Source organism: Thamnophis sirtalis, unplaced genomic scaffold (genome assembly GCF_051295495.1).
Source record: "Thamnophis sirtalis isolate CommonGarterSnake01/CBP01778 unplaced genomic scaffold, rThaSir2_p1.2 scaffold_10, whole genome shotgun sequence".
Taxonomy (NCBI): domain Eukaryota; kingdom Metazoa; phylum Chordata; class Lepidosauria; order Squamata; family Natricidae; genus Thamnophis; species Thamnophis sirtalis.
In genome coordinates this window covers 59,748,587-59,775,325 of record NW_028261390.1, presented here as the reverse complement: position 1 = coordinate 59,775,325, position 26,739 = coordinate 59,748,587, and the positions used below count along the sequence as shown (strand labels likewise).

At 40.5% G+C, this 26,739-nt stretch overlaps 1 protein-coding gene across 1 annotated transcript; it reads right to left on the bottom strand.

Moving 5' to 3' along the window:
- Window positions 1-587: 587 nt before the first annotated feature.
- On the bottom strand, window positions 588-12,108 carry FGG (fibrinogen gamma chain). The gene is made up of 9 exons (XM_087724691.1): window positions 11,937-12,108; window positions 11,786-11,830; window positions 11,316-11,496; window positions 11,118-11,211; window positions 9,920-10,050; window positions 5,255-5,388; window positions 4,463-4,647; window positions 3,441-3,718; window positions 588-1,499 (listed from the first exon to the last, which is right to left on the bottom strand). The coding sequence occupies exons 1-9, from the start codon at window positions 11,997-11,999 to the stop codon at window positions 1,303-1,305; spliced, it is 1,308 nt and encodes a 435-aa protein (XP_087580817.1). The 5' UTR covers window positions 12,000-12,108; the 3' UTR covers window positions 588-1,302.
- Between the last annotated feature and the right edge of the window lie 14,631 nt (window positions 12,109-26,739).

Genomic DNA, 26,739 nt, shown 5'->3' with positions numbered 1-26,739 from the left:
AAACTAGCCAATGTAGATCAATACATTGATGGCGAACCTTTTTGTAAAGGCGTGTGAAAATTGTGGGTGCTCACACCCCAATTCAATGTGCCTCACCCACCTGTGCATGCACGTGTGACCCCCGCCCCGCACATACGCACATGACTCCCTGTCCTCCATCCCTGGGGAGCTTTCGCACTCCCCAGGCTCCGGAGGCTTTACTGAAGCCTGGGTAGGGCAAAAAAACCACCCAATAGGCAAACCGGAAGTTTGTTTCCGAACTTCCGATTTGCCCGTTGGGCCTGTTTTTTGTCATTCACAGGCTCTGGAGGCTTTCCTGAAGCCTTGGGAGGGTGAAAATGCCCTCCCCCACCCTCCAGAAGGCAAAAGAAATCAGCTGGCCTGTGGCATGCATGCCATAGTTCGCCATCACAGGTCTACACAACTGTACACACATATATTTATGCAATGTGTGCAAGAAATGAACAATGAATGCCTTTTATTCCAGTAATAGAGAAAATTACTGTCTGAACTGAGTTTAGCTTCACTTCTATCTTATTTTTTAAAGCATCTCTAACTTGCAGTAGAAATGAAAACAAACACTGGTATTTGAAAAATATTGGTTTTTTAATGTCTGCAAATAGAATTCCTTGAAGATCTTTGCTCATTTATCTGACATCCTCGGTAGACATTAATCACATTGCTATCTTAAATGTCTTTATGTTTACAAGAAGTTACACTTAATGAAACCAGATTATCAACAGAAATCATTTTCCTCATGATTTGACTGGGGCAAGACAAAGTTATTAGAAGTTTAAATGGCTAGGTGCAAATTTTGGTCTAAGTCATAAGCTGGTTTATTTATCTTTGGCTCCTGTGCACTTAGCTGTTCTAGTTTGTTAACCAATGATTTATAGCCTATCAGCCAACAAACATCCAATTGCTGTTGAACATGCCTAAATATGGTGTGGTAAGCTTAGCTCATTGTGGGAACCAAGCAATGATATCAGTGAGATTTCAATTAGTCATGACATACATAAAGGCTATTGATTTAAACTGATGTCCTCTATAAATATGACTAATTTTTAAACCAATCACAATAATCTAGAGCACCTGCTTTTAAAGTCAATTTAAGTAGTAGACACCGCCAGAACTTACGGTATATGATCAGTAATCATGTATGTTTATTAGAAAACTTAAGATGATTTCTTTCTTAAAAAAAATACACTTCTTGTCATGAATGTGCCGTTTTATTGTAAACAATATGCTCAAAATTCGATAGCATTGGTGTTCATCGTTGCCTTTACAAAGGCAGTTGTCTTTCTAAATGTCTCCACGGCTTCCAAAATCAACATCTTTCACTCCTCCACTTTGTTGCCCTGTTACAATTGCGAGTCTGGTGAAAGGAATGACTTTCATAACTGTTTTCTTTAAGGAGTACCACCGATCACGCCAAGTTGCCCAGATAATGCCATTGTCATAGCCAGTTGGACCTGCATCTTTCTCGGTATAAGTGCCTCCTAAAATGGGTGGGAGGGGAGAAGTAAAATGTAAATGAGCCAGGAAATACTTTTACATAGCTTTGAGATACCTATGCGGGTAACTTAATGTTATTAATTGATAAAATTAATATATATTAATTTTAAGACCGTGCTAGGTGAACGTTAGGTAATTTCATTTATTCTACGATCAAGTACAATGGTATTAAACTGCTACAGACACTGGGGTGTTAGTGGGGAGGGGGGATTAGATTTCAAAGTAACGCGACTGCACTTGTATACTGTTGCTCTTTAATTCCACTGTAAAAATAGGACAAGCTGAATATATTAATAGATAGTAGAAATACACCAAAGGGAGGAGTAGAGGGATAGAAGAAAGAGGGGTGGGAGGGTGGGGGAGAGGATTGGAGGGAGGGTGAGAAGGAAGGGAGGGAGTGTACTGGGAGAGAGGCGTGGTAGAGGGGGAGGGGAAGTAGGGTAGAGGGGAATGATGGAGGGAAGATGGAAAGTTGGAGGGGGGTGAAAGAAAGGGTGTATGGAGGGTCGAAGAGGTACATTGGGTTTCTATTTTGGGGGGTATTGTTGACAAGAGGAATGGCTGTGTTTATTGTTTAATGTTATATGGCCCCGGTTATGCACAGTATATATGTGACTGTACGAAAATGAAAATGGAAAAAATAAATAAAAACACATTTACATTAAAAATAAAACTGCTACAGACACGGTGTTTAACATTTCTGCATGAATTATAATCCAACGTTGGAATTTGCTATCATGAGATGTGCTGTCTACCAGTTTGGCTGTTTTTTTTTTTTTTTACAAAAAGACTGCATCAGTTCATGAAAGTCATAGAGATCAATGGCTATTAACCTTGATGGCAATGTGACTGCCCTTGACAGCCAAGCCAAGAAAGCAGGGGTGAAATTCAGCAGGTCCTGACTGGTTCTGGAGAACCGGAAGAGGAAATTTGAATAGTTTGGAGAACCGGCAAATACCTCCTCTGACTGGCCCCAGAGTGAGGTTGGAATTGAGATTTTGCAGTATCCTTCCCCTGCTGTCCGCCAAGCCACGCCCACAGAACCGGCAGTAAAAAAAAATTGAATTTCACCACTGCAGCAAAGGCATATTTAATTCGCTCCTTATGTTTTAATGCTTATTTAGAAGTTCCATGGCATTAAATCAGATCAATTCGTCAAGGAACTTCCAAACAAGCTAATAGTAAACAAAAGTTAAGGAACCATCAAAACCACTCCCGGAAAGTCACTAGAATATAAAATGAGAGCAAACTCTACTCCTTTCTAATACTGATGATGTTATCTAGTTTGGTAATAAAACTTCTGCAAACACACAAACAAACAAGTTTGGAAAGCACCAAGGACCCCACCAGGATATTATCTTGACAGCTTTTTGTATAATTGTGTTTCCAGCTTCTCAATGGCCAGAACTATTGTTAAGAATCAGTGGTGGGTTTCCATTTTTTGTACTACCAGTTTACTCGTGCACACACACTTACTCGTGCAATGCTTCTGCGCATGCCGATCTTTTAATAGGGGTGAAATTCAGCAGGTTCTGACTGGTTCTGGATAACCAGTAGTAGAAATTTTGAGTAGTTCAGAGAACCAACAAATACCACCTCTGGTATGTTTAATTTAGAGCTAATAACCCAAAAATTTATGTTGCAGATATTAAGCTCTCTTCTTTTTAAAAAAAAAAAAAAGGGAAGGAGGACATGAATTAATACCTGCTTAAAATACTTAAGATGGAAGGTATCAAAAGACATTGTTCAACTAACCTCCGCTTTTCCTTCTTAATGATATTTCATGAATTTTTAAAAGAGGCAAAAATGGTATGAAGAAAGGCTATACCGTAAGTTAAAAACTGCTGGGAAAGTCAGAAAGCAGCGGCTTGGGAAATGTCTCATTCATAGAGCGCATTGTGCGTATGTGAACTTCCAAACATTACCTGAATAATATTTGCCATTCAGATGGGCGGCATGACACTTGTTCATCCACCACCCAGATCCATCTTGTTCAGCACAGTTGCCTTCATATTTATCATTATCGCTGTCAGGCGTGCTAAACTGTATGCCGTTGTGAGAAGTAAAAAACTTGTCGCTGGGATCGTCTCCAAAAGCAAACCCATCAAAGGCATCCCCAGCTTCACCCCCAACGAAGTAGGCATAGATCAAACGGTATTTGTCAGCTTCATTTCCCAATTTGAAATGGGCATAATCGGCATAGCTGGGTTGGGGAAAAAAAGAACGAAAATCACTATTAACTTCTTGTGGCCTTTAATTTATTAGCCATTCAGTTGGATGGCCCAATACTAATATTTCAAGGGCAGGGGTTTGCACTCATTCCTGAGAAATTATTAAAATACTTAATTTCAGGAGTTAAACAAATACATAGCATCTACACAGGCAAGCAAATAATGGACCAACTATAGTATGATCATTCCTGCAGACATTGCTCAGACAAATAAGTCTTTATTTAAAACAGATAAACAAACTAACTCTAGCTAATATTATAATGCTAAAGTATACATTGGTTAAAAGCAATTTAAATTCCACTAATTTCAGTGGGTTTGAAATACAATACATTTAGCTTGTAGAATAGCAGTAGCGCTTATACACTGATTCACAGTGCTTTTACAGTCCTCTCTAAGCAGTTTACCAAGTTAGCATACTGTCCTCAACAATTGGGGTCCTCATTTTACCCACCACGGAAGGATGGAAGGCTAACTCAATCTTGAGCCGTTGAGAACTGAACTTCCGAAGTGCGGGCAGCTGGCAGTCAGCAGACATAACCTGCAGTACTGCATTCTGACCACTGTGCCACCACGGCAGCGTTACAACTAGCAGCTGCAGTGATCTTATTGTATCACTTATATGCTAGCGCATGTAAAGTGCAGGTAGCTAAAATAGCAATTTTTGCCAGTCCCCTTTATGTTAATTATGAACTTTAAACTGATAAAGAAATCTATACCTTTTTTGGTTACTCCAATCCTCCAGCTCTATTCTCAAGGCATAGGGGACTGTAGTCTGAGTAGTTATTAAATGAATCTTTTCATTTCCCAACCAGAATTCTGTATTGTCATTGGGTGACAGATGTCCAAATCCTTCCTTATACTGATTCCAGGTTTTGTGAAAGTCTTCACTGCCATCAAGCCTCTGTAAATAAAACAGAAGACAGATAGATATTATTTTATTTTATTTTATTTTATCAATTTCATATATACATTCACAATTATATGATCTCATAACTATTATTAATAATATGTATTTATAACAATTTTTTCCCTACAGTTGACAATATACTTGAAGATTGCTTTCTTACCATCCCATAGATCCATCTTATCTTACAACGGTCCTACTTCTTCTTCCCTCCTTCCCTCTTTCTTTCCCTCGTTTCTTCTCTCCTACTCTCCTTCCTTCCCTCCTTCCTTCCTTCCCTCCTTTCTTCTCTCCTTCTCTCCTTCCTTTCCCCCTTCCTTTCCTCCTTTCTTCCCCCTTCCTTCTCTCCTACATTCCCTCCTTCCTTCCCTCCTTTCTTCTCTCCTTCTCTCCTTCCTTCCTTCCCTCCTTCCTTCCCTCCTTTCTTCTCTCCTTCTCTCCTTCCTTTCCCCCTTCCTTTCCTCCTTCCTTCCCCCTTCCTTCTCTCCTACATTCCCTCCTTCCTTCCCTCCTTTCTTCTCTCCTTCTCGACGGATAGAGATTATATATTGTTGTGCCGTGAACTCCTTTGTTGTATCTCTTTTTTTCCCCATGATATGCTTACCCTCTGTAAAACTGTCCACCCATTGCCCAGATTGTCGATTTCACAGTACACTAGGAACTGTTGCTTAGCTTTCAGGGGCTTTATGAAGTACAATCCACTCTGCCGGGCACCTTTATTAGCAATGTCTTGACAATCTATAATTAATATTTAAGAGAAAAGTGAGTTGTGATAACTGCAATCCACTATATTCATTTTTAGTTAACCCTAAAAACCCTCTTTATTTTAAATGATGGTTTATTATGTTCTCATTCTGTCTTGCTAAAAGTATTCACAGCACAATATATATATATATATATATATATATATATATATATATATATATATATGTATGTATGTATGTATGTATGTATGTATGTATGTATGTATGTGTGTGTGTGTGTTTATTTGTGCTGATAAATAAATAAAGGAAGACTAGTATAGATCTATTTCAAGCTATTTAGCTCTCATCAGCTAGCCATATCCCAGTATCCCAGTAAGGATATGGCTAGCTGATGAGAGCTAAATAGCTTGAAATAGATCTATACTAGTCTTCCTTTATTTATTTATCAGCACAAATAAAAACACAAATATAACAAAGGCAACAGTAAAAATATTGGGTTTCTGTCTGGATGGACTCTTGTGACGAGCCTAATGACAGAGAGTGGAAGTGTGACCTTCCTCCCACACTTGGGCATACCAGGGGTTGTGACTTTAAGTGTATATATATATATATATATATATATATATATATATATATATATATATATATATATATATATATATATATATATATATATATATATATATATACATACATACATACACACACACACACACACACACACACACACACACGTATGTATGTATGTATGTATGTATGTGTATATATATATATATATATATATATATATATATATATATATATATATATATATATATATATATATATATATATATATATATATATATATCCCTTTAATCTCACATCTATGCTGTAAGGAAGAAAAGATTGGACTCCAAGCATTCCTGTTGCAATGAAGGGTCTACTCCACTAGTTATCCTCAACTATACATGCTGAATTGCTTTGAAATAAATTACTTCAAACCAGGGGTGGGTTTCAACTGGTTTGCGGCAGTCCCTGCGAACCGGTTGGTCGGTGAACCGGAAGTAAGTAACTTCTGGGAACGGCGAAGGGCGCGCCTGCCCGCCCGCGGTCCTTACCCGGTTTTGATGAGTTCTGCACTTCTACGCATGCGCAAGACGCATACAGCGCCTGCGCAATCCTCCAGGAGAGGCTGGAGCGTCGCACAGATGCTAGTACGCATGCGTGCACCGCGCGCATGCATGAGGATGCCACCGGCCCCGTTCCAACCGAAACCCACCCCTACTTCAAATCCACATAACATAAAACTTACAGGGGCTTGTATCCGAACCAAAGCCTCACTGTTGTTATTGGTAATGGAATTTATTTGGTACTGAACATGATTTTTTTTCTGATGGAAATTGAAACATATAGTCAAGCTTCTAAGCATCTAGATTCCTGCCATAGAGGTTGTTCACATCAGTTCAAATGAAACTAGCAGTAGAGTAGAGTAGAAGAAAACAGAACAGAACAGAATATCACAGTTCGAATAGACCTTGGAGGTCTTCTAATCCAACTGCTTGCTCAGACAGGAGACCCTATGTCATTCCAGAGAACTGGCTGTCCAGTCTCTTCTTAAAAGCCTTCAGTGCAGAGGTGGGTTGCTGCCGGTTTGGCCCGGTTCAGCTGAACTGGTAGTGGAATTCAGGCCTGAGTCGCAGAACCGGCAGCAACCCAGGCCTGCCACGCCCCCAAACCAGTTCCCTCGCTGCCACTTGGCCACCGCGATTTTGGATTTTGGTGACTGCGCATGCGCAGTTCGCTGTAAATTGTTCTGCACATGCACGCAGAACAATTTACATCGGAGATCGCACCCACACACGGATTGGCTGCGGGTTGCACACGGCTTGCGAACTGGCAGTAACACTGGCAGCCACCCAACCCTGTTCCAGGGATACAGAAGACCTACAACTTCTGAAAGCAAGCTGTTTCTCTGGCTGATAGTTCTCACTGTCAAGAATTTTTTTCTTAGTTCTAGGTTGGATCTCTCTTTAATTAGTTTCCATCCATTGTTTCTTGTCTTGCCTTCTGGTGTCTCGGAAAATAGGTTGATCTCTTCTTTTTTGTTGGCAGCCCTTCAAACATTGGAACAGTGCTATCATGTCTCCCCTGGTCCTTCTTTTCGCTAGACTAGACCCAACTCCTGCTACTGTTCATCATGCTTAATCTTCAGGCCCCTATACATCTTTGTTGCTCCACTCTGCCCTTTTTCCAAAGTCTCAATACATTTTAACAGTGTGATGGCCAAAACTGGATGCAATATCCCAGGTATGGTCTTACTAAGGTTTTGTAAAATGGTACTCATACTTCATGTGGTCTTGATTCTGTCTTTTTGTTAATACAGTCTGGGATTGCATTGGCCTTTTTTGGCTGCTGCTGCACATGATTGTACACTGGGACTCCAAGATCCCTCTCACAGATAGCTTGAGAAAATAACTAAGGTTCAATAAGTACAGAAATTAGCTTAAAATAATGGCAACCAATCTTTGTCTTAGCATACTGAATGAAGGGGGAAGCAGCTATAATTTGGTTTATTTCTGCATCAGTGGTGGGATTCAGCCAGCTCGTAGCTATTCGAGAGAACCGGTTGTTAGCTTTCTAAGCAGTTCGGAGAACCGGTTGTTGGAAGAAATCTCATTTTGTTTTTTCCCACTTTACAGGGCTAATCCTGTAAGGAAGGCATGAAGGAAACATTCTGGTGTTGCTTCTAGCCTCATCTTTATTGCCCTGCTTACAGAAACTGCCTCTCCGGTTAACCCTTATTACATTGTAACAGCTAAGGCGAAGCGCCCATCGACCTGAGTGATGTTGAGTTGGCCACACCTACCCAGTCACATGACCCCCTGAACCACGCCTATCCAACTGGTCATTAGGGCAGAGAACCGGTTGTTAAATTATTTGAATCCCACTACTGTTCTGCATCTTAGCATGTTATGGAAATAGCAACTGTATTTTGCAATAAAACATGTGACGTGAAACTAGCCAATGTAGATCAATAAGCCCAGATGGCTCATATGTTTAGAAAATGTCTGCAAATGTTTCCATTAGTCCTCATGGCCTAAATAAGGCTACAAGAAGCCCATTCATTGGTGGTCCTATACAAAAGCAGATATGGGAATAAATAAAGCAACATGAGCAGAATTATAAAGTATATTTTTGTTTGATACTTCATTATTATAAAGCTAGTTGCTATTTTGTTTCAACAGATATGACCGTATATCTGTTTTTCAACTTTGATGTTTCCTCTGAAAGTGGCACCTCTTGACCTCCATAGAAATTTACAAAACTGGAAAAAAGTGCCCTAGCCTAGGCCATTGCCTAAGATACTTTAAAAAATATATATTGACAGATATTTTTGAGGCACAAAAGATCAAGGCCATATGTGAAGGTCCAATTAAACTGATTTATTGCTACTCATGCCTTTGCACAGGAATATTCTCAACTAACAGTTAGCACCTGTTAGGAGTTAGGCTGAACGAAATTCAGCAGAAGTGTAATTGGACATAGTTCACTTGTGGTTATGTAGAGATTCTAGGCTTATTTCTCTTTTAACTCTACTCTAGGTTCTGCCACTCGTTTCCATACTTGCTTACTTACTTACTTATTTGCTTACTTATTTGTTTGTTCAGTTACTATAGCCATCCATCTCAACCAGTGACCAGTGGCAATAGTATGTTTCCTATCTTTAGCCTTAAGGATTATGGAAACAATTACTGATATCTTCTTAGCTTCTCATCTCCTGTTGATAAGAATCCATTTGGGGAGATAGGGCCAATTTCTTTTGGCCCTAATCAACCTTTGAGTCACATACTGGAAGGTCATATTTAATAATTCAGAAATTCGTATTTCCAAGACCAGCAAGTGAGTAGTTCAAAATTAAATGAGTTAAATACAATCAATATTTCTCCCATTTACATCTTATTGTAACTTAAAGACAACTTATTTCTGCATAGAATATTTGTGCATTAGCCTTATGTCAACATGCTTTACACAACTTCCGAAGCCACAGTGAAAATGCTTTTGCATACAGTTTCTTAGTGGCTTATTTTTGGATTGCTTCCATATGACAATAATTTTAAATGCCATTAATTTAACATAATATATTAGATCATAATATCCAAAATTCTATGAAAACTATTAAAATGTAGAGTGTAACTAATACTAAACGAATTGATTTATAAGTGTTCTTACAACTGAGGTCAAAAGATAATTATAGCAGTAACATCTACATCTTAAGGCTGTTAATATCCACTGGAATCAATTTATTTCTTTCACTTAAAAAATAGATTTTGTTAAGATCTTGCCTCTATGCCTAACTGCTATTTAAGAATATCTTCTCGAAAAATAAATTTAACCTAAAACAGCTAAGTCAACTAATTATTTCTATTAATTTATAATATGTTAAAGAAACGCTTTTTAAAATCAATTGCAGATTAGATTGTAATGGGTATATAATGTACTTTTGTCTTGGTAAACAGTTCTTCAGAGGAGAGCATAGAATTTAGTGTTAGTAAATTAGTAATACAACAGCTTGTTACTCTTACCTCTTCCAGTTAATTCTTGTATCTGGACAGTGTCTCTACATGGCTGTTGACATTGTGCCTCGAGCTGAGCAGTTTTCTGCTTTAATAACTGAATCTTGTTATTGTTTAATATCAGCATGTCTGTCAATTGCCTGGAGTTTAAAAAGTATAATATAGATTTATTATACAGGTAGAAGCACTTGAAACTCACATTTGATGGCCTTTCCTTCTACAAAAGAAAGCAGCGAGGAATGAAATAAATGAAAGAGAAATATGAGTTTGCAATTCCCTACATCTTCTCTCCACTGAATGTACAGATTGAGGAGGGATTCTAAAATGTCCTTTCCTCTTTATCTATTCAGTATTGAATAGGATAACGCTTAAATGGGGCTATCAATTTGCAGATCAACTTCTGTATATGTGCTTACACTGTAATATTCTTCTTCTATTTCTATACTATTTTTCTTCCCACATTACAGAAGGAAGGCCCCAAATGAAAAAAAAATGCAAATATAAACATATAATTCAAACTAAGAAAAATAGAAAGGGTCTAAAATGGATAAATCATTCCGTCTTAAGCTGATATGGGGAGCCTAAAATCTATTAGAAATTAGTAACTATAACTTTAAGAGATCCCAGCCATTCTAACCAACAAAGTGTCAGCGACCAGGTGTTAAAATGGCTTCCAGAGCTGACACAAAGGAGAATATTGAGAACTAAACTTCAACAATATCTGGAGAATGCCAAGTCTGTTCCTTCCCTACCCCAAAGGAGTGCTATATGGTTAAGATGTGCTAGATAAGTCATGTATATAGTGAGATAACAAACATTCTCTCAACATTTTTGCTATTCTTTATCCTTCGTAAAATATAACGGTTCTTTTAAAAATAAGTAATTCTGCTTTAGTTAAAATACAAAGTAATGCAATAGTCTACAAACTCTGTGCTTCTTTTAAATGAACAAGAACTGTTTGGTGTAGTCTGGCTCTACTCATATTTACCTTTCACATAAGTTGCATACTGTAGTAAACTACAATATAAACAGTTTATAACTGTTTTTAAATTTGACAGCTAATTTGACAAACATGGAAGGAAGGAAGATTTGGTTTTCGTACACCAGCAGAAATTCTGCTGGAATAAAATAGATGGAAACCCTCTAATTCAATCCACATTTTCTTTTTGCCTTCTCAACATTGAAAAATAGTAATAATTAAACCTACTGTATAGTATTTTCATGGCCGACAATGATGTTTTCATATCTGATAATTTCATCAATGATTTGTCTGGACTTCTGTGTATAACCTGGAACCACACCTGCAGAAAGAAAAGAAAAAAGCAGGGCATGCATGAAACTTTAAGGATACCAAACGGAATCATTGAAATAGTAAAAACTATTTACGGTAGCTTTTGATTCTCACTTGTTTGAGTTGCTGGCTGGACATGCACTTGTCGGATCTGGCGTATCAAATTGTCAGTGACACCTGAAGAATTAGAAATGTCCTGCAACAATTGTTCAAGGATCCGAAGATCTCCATCAACAACTGAATGATAACTGGTTGCGAAATCTGCAATGCCGCATGTTGTAGGACAAAAGTTTCCCTAAAGAAAAAGAGAATTTTTTTTAATCGTATCGCCTAATGAGAAATATTTTATAGCCCAACAATAGAGCTTTTTTTCTATACACATGAGAAGATGTGGAACAATAAAGGGATCTGCAATAAATAGATATCTAAACCTAAACAAGATGACTAAAAACCCTATACTGATGGTCAGTTGTCAATCTAAAAAGAGTCATGGACTTCAGTAAGAACTTCACGCTTACAGTTAACAATCTACAGTAACAACCTGATTAGAAAGAACTGCAAAAATAACACAGATATCAACTTACGAATCGTTCATCCAAGATACAGCAGTTTTCACGTGTGGCAAAAATCTGAATAAAAGGGGGGGAAAAAACACAGGATGGCATTTCAGTCATTATGATATTTTAGATGACTACGTAGTTTACAAAGGTCCATACCCTCCCCAGGTAAACTTACTGCAGTACAAGTTGAAAAGAAGAAAAATAGAAGAGGCAACCGCTTGTGAAATTTTGGCAGCATTGTTTCTGTGGCTCCCAGAACCGCCAAACACAGGAGAAGCAGTGCTTAATCAATCTGAGTTTGTGGACATCAGAGAACTGAACTTGTTCTCTAAACTGTGTAGGGCAGCTTAAGAGATCATGTGGCCTTTAGGGGGTGAAAATAGGTGGGGCTGACACATAAGGAGGACAGCCTCTTCCGGCCCTAGTGGGAGTGTGCCCAGAATTTTCTGGCACTTATTCATTGCATTTTAAAACATTAGATGATTCTGACTTACCTCAGCCAGAAAAAACCTTGCCCTATGAAGCAATTTCTTCCAGTAATCATTTGCAATAAGGATGACTTGCTTGTTTGAACGACCTGAATGCAAAAGATAATAAGATATTTCAAGAGCTGTTCGCTCTCACAATTTTCCCCTATGGTCTTAGGGGAAAAGCTAAATTTTGGTAAACATGACTCGTGTGAAAAAAGTCTTCAAGACCTAGAAATATCAAACGTTTATGAATGCAATACAAGGCAACAGTTTTGTTCCACTTTAATTAGCACTGAAGGGAAAACATAGCTCTTTTCTTTGTCTACGTGGTCTCTGATTTCTTCTAGCTCCCCTGATCTCCCCTGGCCAACAGTTTAAAAATATCAGTTTTGGGTTAAGTCATAGGGCGAACAATACTTCTGCACCCTGATGATCAGGGTACAAAGAGAGCTCAAATCAGCAAAATTGTTTTATCACATTAAGGGCAACACAATTATAGGATTAATTTCTGTAATACGGAAGTGATTACATTGCTTTCATTGCTTTTTATCCTATGGCTACAAGCATTTAAATTATATATTAAAAATGTAAAGGTTCCCCTCGCACATATGTGCTAGTCGTTCCCAACTCTAGGGGGTGATGCTCATCTCAGTTTCAAAGCCAAAGAGTCAGCGCTGTCCAAAGATGTCTCTGTGGTCATGTGGCCAGCATGATTAAATGATGAAGGCGCATGGAACGCTGTTATCTTCCCACCAAAGGTGGTTTCTACTTTTTCAACTTGCATTTTTACATGCTTTCGAACTGCTAGGTTGGCAGAAGCTGGGACAAGTAATAGGAGCTCATTCCGTTAGATGGCACTAGGGATTTGAACTGCCGAACCGCCGATCTTTCTGATCGACAAGCTCAGCATCCTAGCCACTGAGCCACCGAGCCACCACATCCCCTATTTATATATTATATAGGTGCTAACTCAGCTTCCCCATTGATCAGCATATCCTAGCTTTTTAGTGAATGAAAATTCTGATATACATTTATAGTAAGATATCTCTTATAACCCCCCCCCCCCAAAAAAAACCCCACCCTACTATGATTCAGGACTTCCGCAAATCAACTAAGACCTGGCTGTTCCGGCAGGCCTGGGGCTGTTGAATTATCCAGCCCCATCTGATGTTATGACTGTTGCTGAATTTTTAATTGTTGTTTTTATTTTTGTACCCCCTTCCCTTCTTATTGTTAGCCGCCCTGAGTTCTCCCGGGAGTAGGGCGGCATACAAGCTGAATAAACCTAACCTAACCTAAACCTTTCACCAGATGTATTTTACTTACTATTTCTTTATGTATTTGTACATTGGAAAATCTTCACAGTGGGTTACAATATACTAAAAACCAGGGAAAGTGCAAACATTAAAACACAACATTTAATTATAATAATTACAGCACCTAATAATAAGAAAGGGTATCTGGTTAGAACCAATCACAATAATTCTCCCTTGGGAAAGTTTAGGCTTTAAAAGCATTCAGGAAGTAGCCAGCTTAATTTCTAGAGGGAAGAAAATTCCATAAGGGGCTTGCCCAAAGAAGAGGGGTTCAACCTATTTTCAAAGCATCCAAGGGCTTTGAAGAAACAACTGGTGGAAACTAATCAAGGAGAGAAGCAACCTGAAAATAAAGAGAAACTTCCTAACAGTGAGTGTTGTATATTGTGTGTTGTGAGGGAACGACGCAGGAGCCATGGAATCAGAGAGTAAGATGTTTATTAGTAGGTGACAAGCGATTCAGAATGTGTTACAACTGTCACAGTATTTATACTCTCAGGTACCAACTGTCATTTAACTGTCATTACAACCACAAATCACAGGCTGTGCTTCGCCCGACCAATTAGAACGCAGCACAGGCTGTTGCTGGGCTATAACAGTGAGGACAGTTAACCAGTGGAACTGCTGGCCAACAGAGGTTGTGAGTGCTTCATCACTGGAGGTTTTTAAAGAAATAACTGGACAGCTACCTATCTGAAATGATATATGGTCTCCTGCTTGAGCATACCTCCAATGTTCCTTCCAGATCTATTCTGATTGATTGATTGATTAAGTAAGAAAGGTGCTGCAGCAGAAAAATAGCTGCTATTAGTCTTAGCTTTTCTACCTCATGTGTAGAAATGACTGTAAATAACATAATAGAAATGTAAACTTTGCGACATATGTGTCCTATGGCCTAGTGAAATGTGCAAAAATTTGATATCTTTTTTTACATATATTTCCTTCAGTTAAGGCAGCAGCTCATAATAATTTAGAAACAAAAACAGTTAAAATTTGAGAACACATGCAGGGATTTTAGCATGATCAAATTTTATGATCAGTTATCAATTTTTGATAATGGGCTCCAGATGGAATTGTAACAATTGTGATTTAGAATTTGCAACTTGAAATCAGAGGGTGGCCTGTAATAAAAATGAAAGTGAAAATGATCCCGGAAATCATTAACGATGAGAAATCATTTTTTTCTCATCTTCTTATGAACCATGGATATTTATTAACCCAATTTTCCATAATTGTATAATCTCCCAACAGAAATATATTAATATTTTCCTATGAAACTTTTCTGGACTTCTAATCTGGGATAAATAAAGCAGTTCATGATGGTTATAGTGGGTTCACCTACAAAAGGGCGAACGACAAAAGCGTGCCCGACTAAACTGCGGTGACAAAACCACGAGTTCTAAAGCGCGACGACGAATGAGCGCTGAAGCGCGACGACAACACCGCGGCGACAGAAGCACGCTGTAAACCTAACCCCAACCATAACCCTAACCCCAACCCTAACCCTAACCCTAACCCTAAACCTAACCCTAACCCTAAACCTAAACCTAAACCTAAACCTAAACCTAAACCTAATCCTTACCTTAACTTAAATCGCGCTTCTGTCGGTGCGCTGTTGTCGCCGCGTTGATGACGTCGCGTTGATGATGTCACGGTTTTAGTGCCACAATTTTGTCGGCACCCTTTTGTCCTGCGCGCATTTGTCGGGTCACGGTTATAGTGGCTGTCATGTTAATCAATAGGCAGACATTAATTGTACTAGAATATTAATCTTATTTCAACACTGAGAACAGGAGTTTTCCAACTCACATTTAATGTAGAACTTCAAAGGGTTGGCACAGACAACTCAGTTTTCCAATATTTCATCCCTGATGCTTTTCTCCAAGCCCTGCAGCTTTAATACAGGTAGTCCTTAAGTTAAAACAGTTCATTTAGTGACTGTGCAAAGTCACAGCGACACTGGAAAAAGTGACCACTTATCACCCAACATTGCCATGATCACAATTCAGACGCTTGGCAACTGACTCATATTTATGAATTTGCAGTGTCGCGGGGTCATGTGATCGCCTTTTACGCCTTCTGACAAGCTTAGTCAATGGGAAAGCCAAACTGACTTTACGAATGCGTTACTAACTTAACAACTGCAATGATTAACTTAACAACTGTGGCAAGAACAGTCATAAAATGGGGCAAAATTCACATAATAATTGGCTTACTTAGCAACAGAAATTTTGGGTAAATGTGTATTGATTCATATTGGAATACAAAATAAACAGCCCTTTTTTCATTATTGTATAGATATGGATTGTTAAATTTATCCCAGAAAATGAGCACGGCTATGTATTTATTTACATAATTCATAATGTAAATTATCAAGGGACAGAAAATTGTCAACTTACTTTTGTAGTTGACAGTACAACAAATTAATGATATAAATAAATGAGCAAAGAAATATTGTCTGACAATATTTCTGACAAGCTAAAAGAATAAAAACACAATAAAATGATTACTTTTCAATACTTAGCCCAAGAAAAGAATGAGTCATAATATAACAGAGAGGTGAAGGAGATAAGATATTCTTCCCCGTTTGTTTTTGCTCTTGCAAATGTGTCCTTAGAAATGTTTTTCCAGAAAGAAAACAATAATAAGATGATGTGCAATGCATTTTTAGAGGCCAAAATGAATCCTACTATATCCCAATTGAGCAATTTTGACCTTGTAGTTTGCTTACTGATTTCTTAAGAACTTCTAAATGATTATACATGTAGAGATACAAAGAAGATTAGGTCTAGATTACTGTGTCTCTTTCAAGATGATAAGAAAGGTGAAATTGGTATGAGGTTTGTTCAAACTTTCTAAATTATATTTGTTATGCAAATACTTGTTTGATTCAATTTCTGTGACACAAAATGTTCTCAGTGAGGTGAACATTTTAGGTTAACAAAAACAATGAGAGATTTGCTGTCTGTTTGTCACATATTTTCAAAGAAACTTGGGAAATAGTTCAGGATATTTGTAGAACATTTAAGAACAACATTACGATCAATTTTATAGTCCACACCCATTACGGGATTTAGATTTAGAATGACATCCTCCAAGGCTGATTTTAGTAACCAAGACAGGTTGCTCTGGGGATGTGTACACATGAAAAGAACTGCAATCATTTATTTTGCAAGTTTATATATTATTATATATGCAAAAAAAATTTTTTACTTATGTTTCCCCTGCCTTTATTGTTTTTATAAATAATTAAATGCAATAAACACCTAATACTCCTTTATCTTCCTATCCCCTCCCCAAAATTCTTGTAATCTTTCAATACCATGCTTTACACTTCACTAAATCATGGTTGATTCAATCATGATTTAGTAAACAAATAATTGCTAGGTTTTCATAGTGTACTGTGAAATAGGTTACAATTTACTAATTACTGTGGCTGACTCTGTGCATCATAACATACAGGCCACGTATGATGTGTAAATCCATCTATTTGTGACAAAGGTTTTTCTCAATCTTAAAAGCATCTTTGATTCAATAATTTATTATTTAAGCTGTTCTCCTACCATTTTATTTTATTGGTTTTGATTCATTTTATTGTTCAGGTGTTGCTATTTTATAGGCCAGGCTTGACATTATGAATAAAAAGATCTATTTCAGCTATAGTGAAAACTTGAGGGTGTAGAGCAGTGGTGGGTTGCAGGCGGTATGTCCCGGTGCGGGCGTACCGGACCCTGCCCGGAGCACTGGGTACCGTTCCGGTACGGTATGGTGCTCCGGAGTGCCCACCTGCCTGCACTCCTTACCTGTCTTTAAAGGTAAACTCCTCCGAGTTCCATCTGCCGGTCAATGTCGACTGGCAACCACACGGAGGAGAGCCTTCTCGGTGGCAGCTCCGACCCTATGGAACGATCTCCCCGTGGAGATTCGTACCCTCACCACCCTCCAGACCTTCCGCACAGCCCTCAAAATCTGGCTATCCCGCCAGGCCTGGGGCTAAAGACTGTAACCCACCCGAATGGTACGAATGTTGTGTTTTTTAATGACGTATTGTCCTATGTGTTAAATGTTTGTCCCCCCCCCCTTTTCGAGTTGTAAGCCGCCCTGAGTCCCCCCAGGGAAAAGGGCGACATATAAATAAACTTCAAATACAAATACAAATACAAATACAAAGTCTTTGGCGCTTCCACACACAATGCTTACAGTGCCTGCGTGACACTCTGCTGAGCAGCTGGAGTGTCGCGTAGGCTCGCAGAGGCGTCGCTGCACAGTACAACGCATGTGTGTGTTGCACTCATGTGCGTGCCCATGTGGGTTCCGCTGGGATCTGGAACCCACCACTGGTGTAGAGGCAGAAGAAATGACAATACCTGAAGGACAGAGATGATGGGTGGGAGGGAAGAACCATATCTCCATACGACGGGTATTCTACAGCAGTGGTCTCCAACCTTGGCAACTTTAAGACCTGTGGACTTCAATTCCCAGAGTTCCTCAGCCAGCTTTGCTGGCTGAGGAACTCTGGGAGTTGAAGTCCACAAGTCTTAAAGTTGCCAAGGTTGGAGACCACTGTTCTACAGATCATTTTTGCAGTTCCTCTACAATTTTGTACTTTGAAATTAAGTTGAGAGTACAGAGGTTTATTTCCTGGTGAATTTGCATCACCTTGCAGTTGGACAGTTATTGGAGGGACTTTGGTATATTTATAAAAAAGTTCTTTATTTCAAACAGATTGCAATGTAGACTTTACCTTGAGCAGAAGAACAGTAAACTCTATTTGTTAATAAAGAGTAGACCTGCCAATGTGCTAGGGGAAAGCAAATAATCAGCTCAAATATTTGTAGAATGCATTGCAATTACGGGAAGATGGGATAGAACAAATTGAATAATTTGTGGGCGATTATTGATGCAGTAGAGGCAAACAGGGACAGTCCACATATATGAATAATACAACATTTCTTGGATATGAAATGGGGATAATAAAAAACATTCTGTTAAGCAAGGAGACTAGGAACCAAAAATAGAGATGAAAATAATTGTCAAAATGGATCATTTCCAAATGAATGCAGAGATATTGTGTTATTTAACATCTGAGGCAAAGTAAGAAGACACAGTGGCTCAATGGCTTAAACGCTGAGCTTGTTGATCAGAAAGGTTGGCGGTTCAGCGGTTCGAATCCCTAGTGTTGCGTAACGGAGTGAGCTCCCGTTATTTGTCCCAGTTTCTGTTAACCTAGCAGTTCGAAAGCACGTAAAAAATGCTAGTAGAAAAATAGGAACCACCTTTGGTGGGAAGGTAACAGTATTCCGTGCACATTTGGCATTTAGTCATGCCGGCCACATAACCACGGAGACATCTTCGGATAGCACTGGTTCTTCAGCTTTGAAATGGAGATGAACACTGTCCCCTAGAGTCGGGAATGACTAGTACATATGTGCGAGGGGAACCTTTACCTTTAAGAAGACACAGGATTAAGAATGAACGAACAAAAGAAAGTGGATTCAGTGACTAGTAGCAAAGAAGTACAGAATTGATTTGCTAATTAATAGATAAAATGAATGAGGATCAAATGATAAAATACATATATGAGGAAGACAGGGACGTGCAGTCACTAGAGGCAAGGGAGGTGGAGCCTCACCAGTCTTCTCAGGAAAAAGAAAGAAATTTAAATATATTTTTTAAAATAATTAAAGCCAAGATAGTTGCTACCAGATTCCAGCTCACAGTGGCTTGGTGTCTGCTTAGTGTTAACCAAAGCAGGAGGCGAGAGAACTCGGGGCCTCTTTTCAATAAGGAATTTTTCGCCTTCTAAAAGTTAATAAAGAGTTAAAAGGCAAAGAAGTTCAGATGGAAAAGAGGCACTAATTCTCCCGCCTCCTGATTTGGAAGCAGCCAATCGTGTCTTCTTGAGCACACTTACGTTGGGCGGGGCTTGCTTCAGAGGAGAGAGGAGTGGGCGAGAAGGAGGAGCCTGCCTCTTTGCTGCAGACCTGGGCGCTTGGCGGCTCCCACGATGCAAAGTGCCCCACCATCCCCGATGCTGCCGCCCGCTGCCCCGGCCTGCTTCTCCAGGCTCCGCCGCTGGAAGTCCCGGATCGCCTCTGGGGGAAGGCTGGGTGAGAAGTGGAGCGAAGCTTCTCTGCGGCCTTCCGGCGCTGCCCAGAGGCTCTTGCAGGAGCACGTGTCAGCGGCCGGGGGCCTGGAGCGGCCCCGGCTGTGAGACAAGGGAGCACTTAAAGCAGCCACTGCCGCCGCCGCCACCGCCCCTCCTTCGCCCGGCGGGGCGGTGGTGGCGGCAGCGGCTATTTTAAGTGCTCCCTTGTCTCACAGCCGGGGCCGCTCCAGGCCGCCGGCCGCTGACATGTGCTCCTGCAAGAGCCTCTGGGCAACGTCGGGAGGCCGCAGAGAAGCTTCGCTCCGTTTTTCACTCAGCCTTCCCCCAGAGGCGATCCGGGACTTCCAGCGGCGGAGCTTGGAGAAGCAGCGGACGCAGGCCGGGACAGCGGGGGGGGGCAGCGGGGCACTTTGCATCGCGGGAGCCACCAAGCGCCTTTGCTGCAGACCCGGGCGCTTGGTTGCTCCCGTGATGCAAATTCCCCTCCCCCCCGCCGAGGCTGACCGCTGCCCTGCTGAGCCTCACCAGGTATCAACCTCACCGCACGTCACTGGAGGAAGAGTAGATGAACTGAGAGAAAGATGAGAAGTTAAAGCAACAAAAATATGGATACTGTATGGACATGGTGGAAGTAGTGATTGTTAGGACAGAAAAGTAGAATGCCGTTGGATTGATGTTATTTTAACTCTTTATTGTGAACTTTTAATTTCTTTCTTTCCTGGGCTCAGCACAACGTTTATCTTGAAAGAGAAAAAAGCATAATGGCTATGCATGCCTATTACAAGTGCAACAGAGCCCCCTGCTGGCCAGATTATCTGTGAGAGATGCAGCCACTCCAAGTACAGTAGATGCAAGTCTATTTATAAAATGCTTGGCAAACAAAAGCATTTCCCCTGAATTTGCTAATCATTTTATTTTTAGTTTCAAAAGGCAAAAACTGAGCAAGGTGCAATGAAGTAGCTAAGTGATTTTAGGCATTGGATAGAATTACTTTACAAGCCAGAAAGAATGTTGATATAAGCAACTGAGTGGCCAATGACATACATGCATATAGTATTTGGATCTGTTTGTCATTCCCACATTATCAACTCTTTGATAGTAATTTGAGACCTTCTTGAAAATGGACCTTGCTTACTTCTATACAAGTGAAAACAAAACAAAACTATTGCTTTGGAGAATGGGCCTGAACTATGTTTTTCATTTCTTCACCAATGTCCATCACGTCTAGCATCTCAATCAAGGGAAATTGTGTTCTAACAATGGCTTAGACCTTTTTAAAGGAAAAAGTTACATTTTGTTTTATTTATACAATAAAACTTTAATTTTCTTTACCACGGATGGAAAACACGCTGATGGATTTAATTACTAGGACAGAGGTGTCAAACTCGATTTCATTGAAGGCCGCATCAGAGTTGTGTTTGACCTCAGCGGGGCGGGTGGGCGTGGCCAAGGTGGGCGTGGCCAGCTCAACATTATTTGTGTTGGGGGCACCTATGGTGGCCTGAGGGCTCTGACAGAAAAAATGGAGCTCAGGAGGGCCGCACGCAGACCTCCCAAGCTCCATTTTCACTGGCAGAGGCACCATGGGCCTGTCCTTCACTGTTTTCAGGATGTAGGCCAGATCTAAGCACCATGCAGAACCATGGGCCTTGAGTTTGACACCCCTGTACTAGGCTGATGAATACATGTTGGGAGATCTGGACAACCATGTTAGGAACAAATGTTGCTGGGAAAAAATCTATCTGTGTGGTCACTAATAGTCAGTGTTGATTTACTGGGATATAATCAATTAGTTAGTTTAGTTTAGTTTATTAGTTTTGTATGCCGCCCACTCCCGAAGGACTCCGGGCGGCTTACAATAAAAAAGGGAAAGGGGATAAATAAGACAATACAACAGTTTAAAATACAACAGCATTCATAGTTACAGGGGGGCTGGATACTTCAACAGCCCCGGCCTGCCGGAACAGCCAGGACTTAGTGGCTTTACGGAAGGCCGGGAGGGTAGTAAGGGTCCGGATTTCCATGGGGAGCTCGTTTCAAAGGGCCGAAGCTGCAACAGAGAAGGCCCTCCCCCGGGGGGTCGCCAGCCGACATTGGCTGGCAGATGGAATCCGGAGAAGGCCAAGTCTGTGTGATCGAATCGGTCTTTGGGAAGTAATCGGCAGGAGGCGGTCTCTCAGGTACCCAGGTCCGATGCCATGAAGGGCTTTATAAGTAACGACTAGCACCTTGAAGCGTGTCCGGAGCCCAATGGGCAGCCAGTGCAGCTCGCATAGGATAGGTGTAACGTGGGTGTACCTAGGTGCACCCACAATCGCTCGCGCGGCTGCGTTCTGGACTAACTGAAGTCTTCGAACACTCTTCAAGGGCAGCCCCATGTAGAGCGCGTTACAGTAATCCAGTCTTGAGGTCACGAGGGTGTGAGTGACTATCTGAAGGGCCTCCCGGTCCAGATAGGGCCGCAATTGGTGCACCAGGCGAACCTGGGCAAAGGCCCCTCTGGTCACAGCCGACAAATGATGTTCTAAAGTCAGCTATGGATCAAGGAGGACTCCCAAATTGCGAACCCTCTCTGAGGGGCATATAATTTCACCACCCAGACTGAGAGATGGAATAGTTAGCCAATCTTTGGGAGGGAGCATCAATTGGGGGGGGGGAGGCAGTAATTTAAATTAGCATTCACCTTCTGTTTTGCTGTGCTTTAGGTAAGTCCTACTGGTCACTACTTCAAGAAAGAAAATGGTGACGAGGCGGGAGAGACACGGACTGAACAATGACATAGGCTATAGGACTATGATGGCAAACCTATGCCGCCTGTGACAGAGGTGGTATGCAGAGCCCTGTCTGTGGGCACAGAAACAGACGCCAGCTGCTCTTCTGGGTTCTATCGTGCATGTACGTACCGGACAGTTCATCTGGCGTGCATGCGCATGGCGGCCAGCTGCTGTCTTCTGGGTTCCCCGAAGTTAGCAGCTGTCCAGCACACATGTGTGCAATAGAAACTGGAAGTGCAGCTGGCCACTGTGAGCATGCCTACCGGTCTTCTGGGTTCTGGTGCTCTGGCCCGCTAATGCGTGCTACAATTTTGGCCCTCGGTGCCAAAAACATTAACCATCACTGCTATAGACAAGCTGAATCTATTATTTTTTTTATAAATATCCAAGGTCCCTTCCAACTCTGTTATTCTATTCCATTCTAAAGCTAAATAGACATGCGGATGGTATATGTTCTTGTTTCACATCTTTTCCAAACCTGAGCCAAATCTTTTTTCCAAATTCAGTTCTTAGAATTGGCAATTTTTTTTTTTAAAAAAATCTAACTTTATTTTTCTGGTTTCATTTATTCCAGGTGAGGGCAGTAAAAGACCTTTTGCTCTTCTCTCTCCCCTTTCTAATATTTTCTCTCCTATGGTTCATATCAGGAGGCTAAAATATAGATGGCGTTTTTGCTTGTTCTTAAAATAAATATGAGTGCCACCGTAAGGGGTCAACATGATATATTTTACCATAACCTCTCACTAATCTATAATCTTGACTGTGCTTTGGCCTAATATCTTTCAGATACCTTCCGGAACTAAAAGGTACTGTTAAGTCCTTTGTAAGATTTCCAAAAGGGTTTTTTTTTTTTTTTGTATAGACTCAATAAAACTGTTTAAATGGATTTTGTCACTCAAGCAGACGGTAACATCAAAACGATGTGCCTCAGACAGTTTTAAAATAAAAAGCTTTACAGTGGGTTTCAGAAGTGCCTGCTGGAATGGAAAGTAAATAAATGATACGCTGAAACTGCTTCGTGGATGGTCTGAAAAGAAAGATGTGTGTATCCATGGTGGGGGGGACACATTAGATTGCAACCCCCCCTCCGAAACAAGCCTCCCTGAGAAAATGCAGGTTGTGCCTGCCATTACTTTTCCCAATATATTTTTAAAGCAGTTTAAAGAGAAATCAAGCAGTTCCTTTTAAAATCTTTTCTAAAGGGCATTGTGACTCACCACTTACAACTGACTGCTTTTCATCAGTTGTTTTTTTATTATATTCTTTTGTATCCTCTGAAAAACACGGGGATCCTCCTGGGGACAATTTCTTTACAATGATGGGGAAATATCATCTTTCTGCCGAATATTACCCATGGGAAACTGCTTGTATTCATTTTTTTTGGGGGGGGGAAATCTGTATTGTATAGCTTCAAAACATCCCGCCGAACTGCCAGCCCTTTGGATGTTTTATTTTCTTTCTGATTTCTATATACAGAGAGTCACTCGGTGTAGTGGCTAAGATGCTGCCCTAAACACTGCTAGCCCCATAACTACAGAACAGAACAGCACTGAGCCGAGGTGGCGCAGTGGTTAGGGTGCAGTACTGCAGGCCACTTCATCTGACTGTTATCTGCAGTTCAGTGGTTCAAATCTCACCGGCTCAAGGTTGACTCAGCCTTCCATCCTTCCGAGGTGGGTGAAATGAGGACCCAGACTGTTGGGGGCAATATGTTGACTCTGTAAACCGCTTAGAGAGGGCTGAAAGCCCTATGAAGCGATATATAAGTCTAACTGCTATTGCTATTGCTATTGCTATTCATTTACCTTCCCTACCGTTTTGCAAATAGGAGCACACGTGTGCATATGCACGCATCGCTGGCATGTGCCTCCTCTGTGCATGTGCACTGCCTTCTGTGCATGTGCAATGCTTGCACATTATGCTGGGGTAGGTGGGCGGAGCCTCCCGCAGCCGCCGCTACTGGTTCACCCGAACCAGAGAGAACTGTCTGAATACCACCCCTGCCACGGATGTAGTATTTCGGCTACGCTATTACAGACATGAGGTCATGATGGCCGCTCATACAATTTTCTTAGCCTATAAAAATAATAGGTGGGATATGTTCTTAAATTTACTTTGTATAGTTATAATTTTCATTGATTGGTCAAATTAACCAATTTTATCAATTCTATTCACAACTGGAACAGTTCTTTTCTAAAAATAGGGGTGTTCTGAACATTTTGGCAAATTGTTACGGTCCCTATGACCTCATGTCTGTAGTTAAGGGCTAGACTGTGAGTTCCAATCCTGTCTTAGGCACGAGGGCTGTTTAGGTAACTTTGGGTCACTCCCTCTCTCTCAGCCCAACTTACAGGGTTATTGTGGGAAAAACAGAGGATTATTGTGGGAAAAACAGGATAAAGTAGTATTGTTTTTATTTGCCACCTTCAGTTACAAATGTATTACTACTGGCAGGATAAATACATAACAAATAAACAAATCTATGTGCCCTCTCTATAGAACAACATCCACCCTGAGGTACAGCTGGCCTCTCTCCTATTTCTTTTCCAAAAGATCCTAAAAAATATGATTTTATCAGCCAGCTTGGGGAGCCCGAATGGAGATGGAGCTAATGAAGTGATTAGTTTGATTTTATTGATGCTTCCTGGGGAAGGGAGGAGTCATTCTTTGGAACGTAAAATATATTATCCACTTAGCTTTCGTTAGGCTCTGCTAACATCGCTAGAGTGTAAAAACTACCATTGAAGAGATATTTGCCTTTATACATCATTTATTAATTTGGCCATTGTACACATGATATGTCCATCCACCTGCCTCTCACCTGTAATTAGCTCTGTTATTTTTTACTTCAGACATGTTAATCGATGGAGGCTTAGCTCCTGTTGTTTCCTCCCCGATCATGTGCAACTTGGGCCACTCATTCCCAGGGAATAATGCTGAACTGTCCGATGTTGCTTTAACAGCATTCTCTCTGGCCCCTCCCTCTAATTACAGGTGGGAGGCAGGTGGATGAGCCTATCACGTGCACAATGGCCAATTTGATCAATGATGTCTAAAGGCAAATACACTATATTGCCAAAAGTATTCACTCACCTGCCTTTACTCACATATGAACTTTCTGTAAGTGACATCCATTCCTAATCCATAGGTTCAATATGATGTCGGTCCACCCTTTGCAGCTATAATAGCTTCAACTCTTCTGTGAAGGCTGTCCACAAGGTTCAGGAGAGTGTTTATGGGGATTTTTGACCATTCTTCCAGAAGCACATTTGTGAGGTCACACACTGATGTTGGATGAGTTTATATGACCTACCACTTCGTGGCTGAGTTGCTGTCATTCCCAACACTTCCATGTTCTTATAATACAGCTGACAGTTGACTGTGGAATATTTAGGAGCGAGAAAATTTCACGACTGGATTTGTTGCACAGGTGGCATCCTATCACAGTTCCACACTGGAATTCACTGAGCTCCTGAGAGTGACCCATTCTTTCACAAATGTTTGTAAAAACAGTCTGCATGTCTAGGTACTTGATTTTATACTCCTGTGGCCATGGAAGTGATTGGAACACCTGATTCTGATTATTTGGATGGGTGAGCGAATACTTTTGGCAATATAGTATATGTCTTCAATGGTAGTTTTTACACTTTGACGATGTTAGCAGAGGCTAACGAAAGCTAAGTGGAGAATTTATTTTAAGTTCCATAGATCGTGATGCCTGTCTCTTCTTTTATAGCTACACCCGGAACTTTTGCTTTAGTACAAAAGATCAGCTTTCCTGCTTTGCATCATTCCATTTATATTAGAAAATAAATCTGAGTTCAGTGAATATTGAACCGATCATTGTGCAGATGGACAGCCTAAATAATAGATACAGCTGCTAATAACATAGCTCAACAATTACTTTCCAGATTTCATTTTCTATGCAGACCTGCACTACAAACCTGCTTAATAGCTGAATACAATTAATCATAGAGAAGGAAATCTATTTCTCCTTTTTGAAATTCTATCTGCTTAATTGCCTAAAATCATCTTTATAATTTTGCCTTCGGATTTTATAATTAGACCTTGGGTCTTTTAAGCATGTCCCGAGTAGTAATTATCACGGAGGAACAAATACTGTACCACAGCGATTGCTTTCATCAAATTAGCTGGATTATTGATATGAGTAGGGAAAAAGAGTTAATGCTCTGTCATTATACCACAAGGATAAAGTAACCACGGTGTTTTAATGGGATTTGACTGATTTCAGTTGATTTTCCCTGAGTCTAGGGAGACTTGGTTTCAACCTGTCAATTCCAGTTTTGCA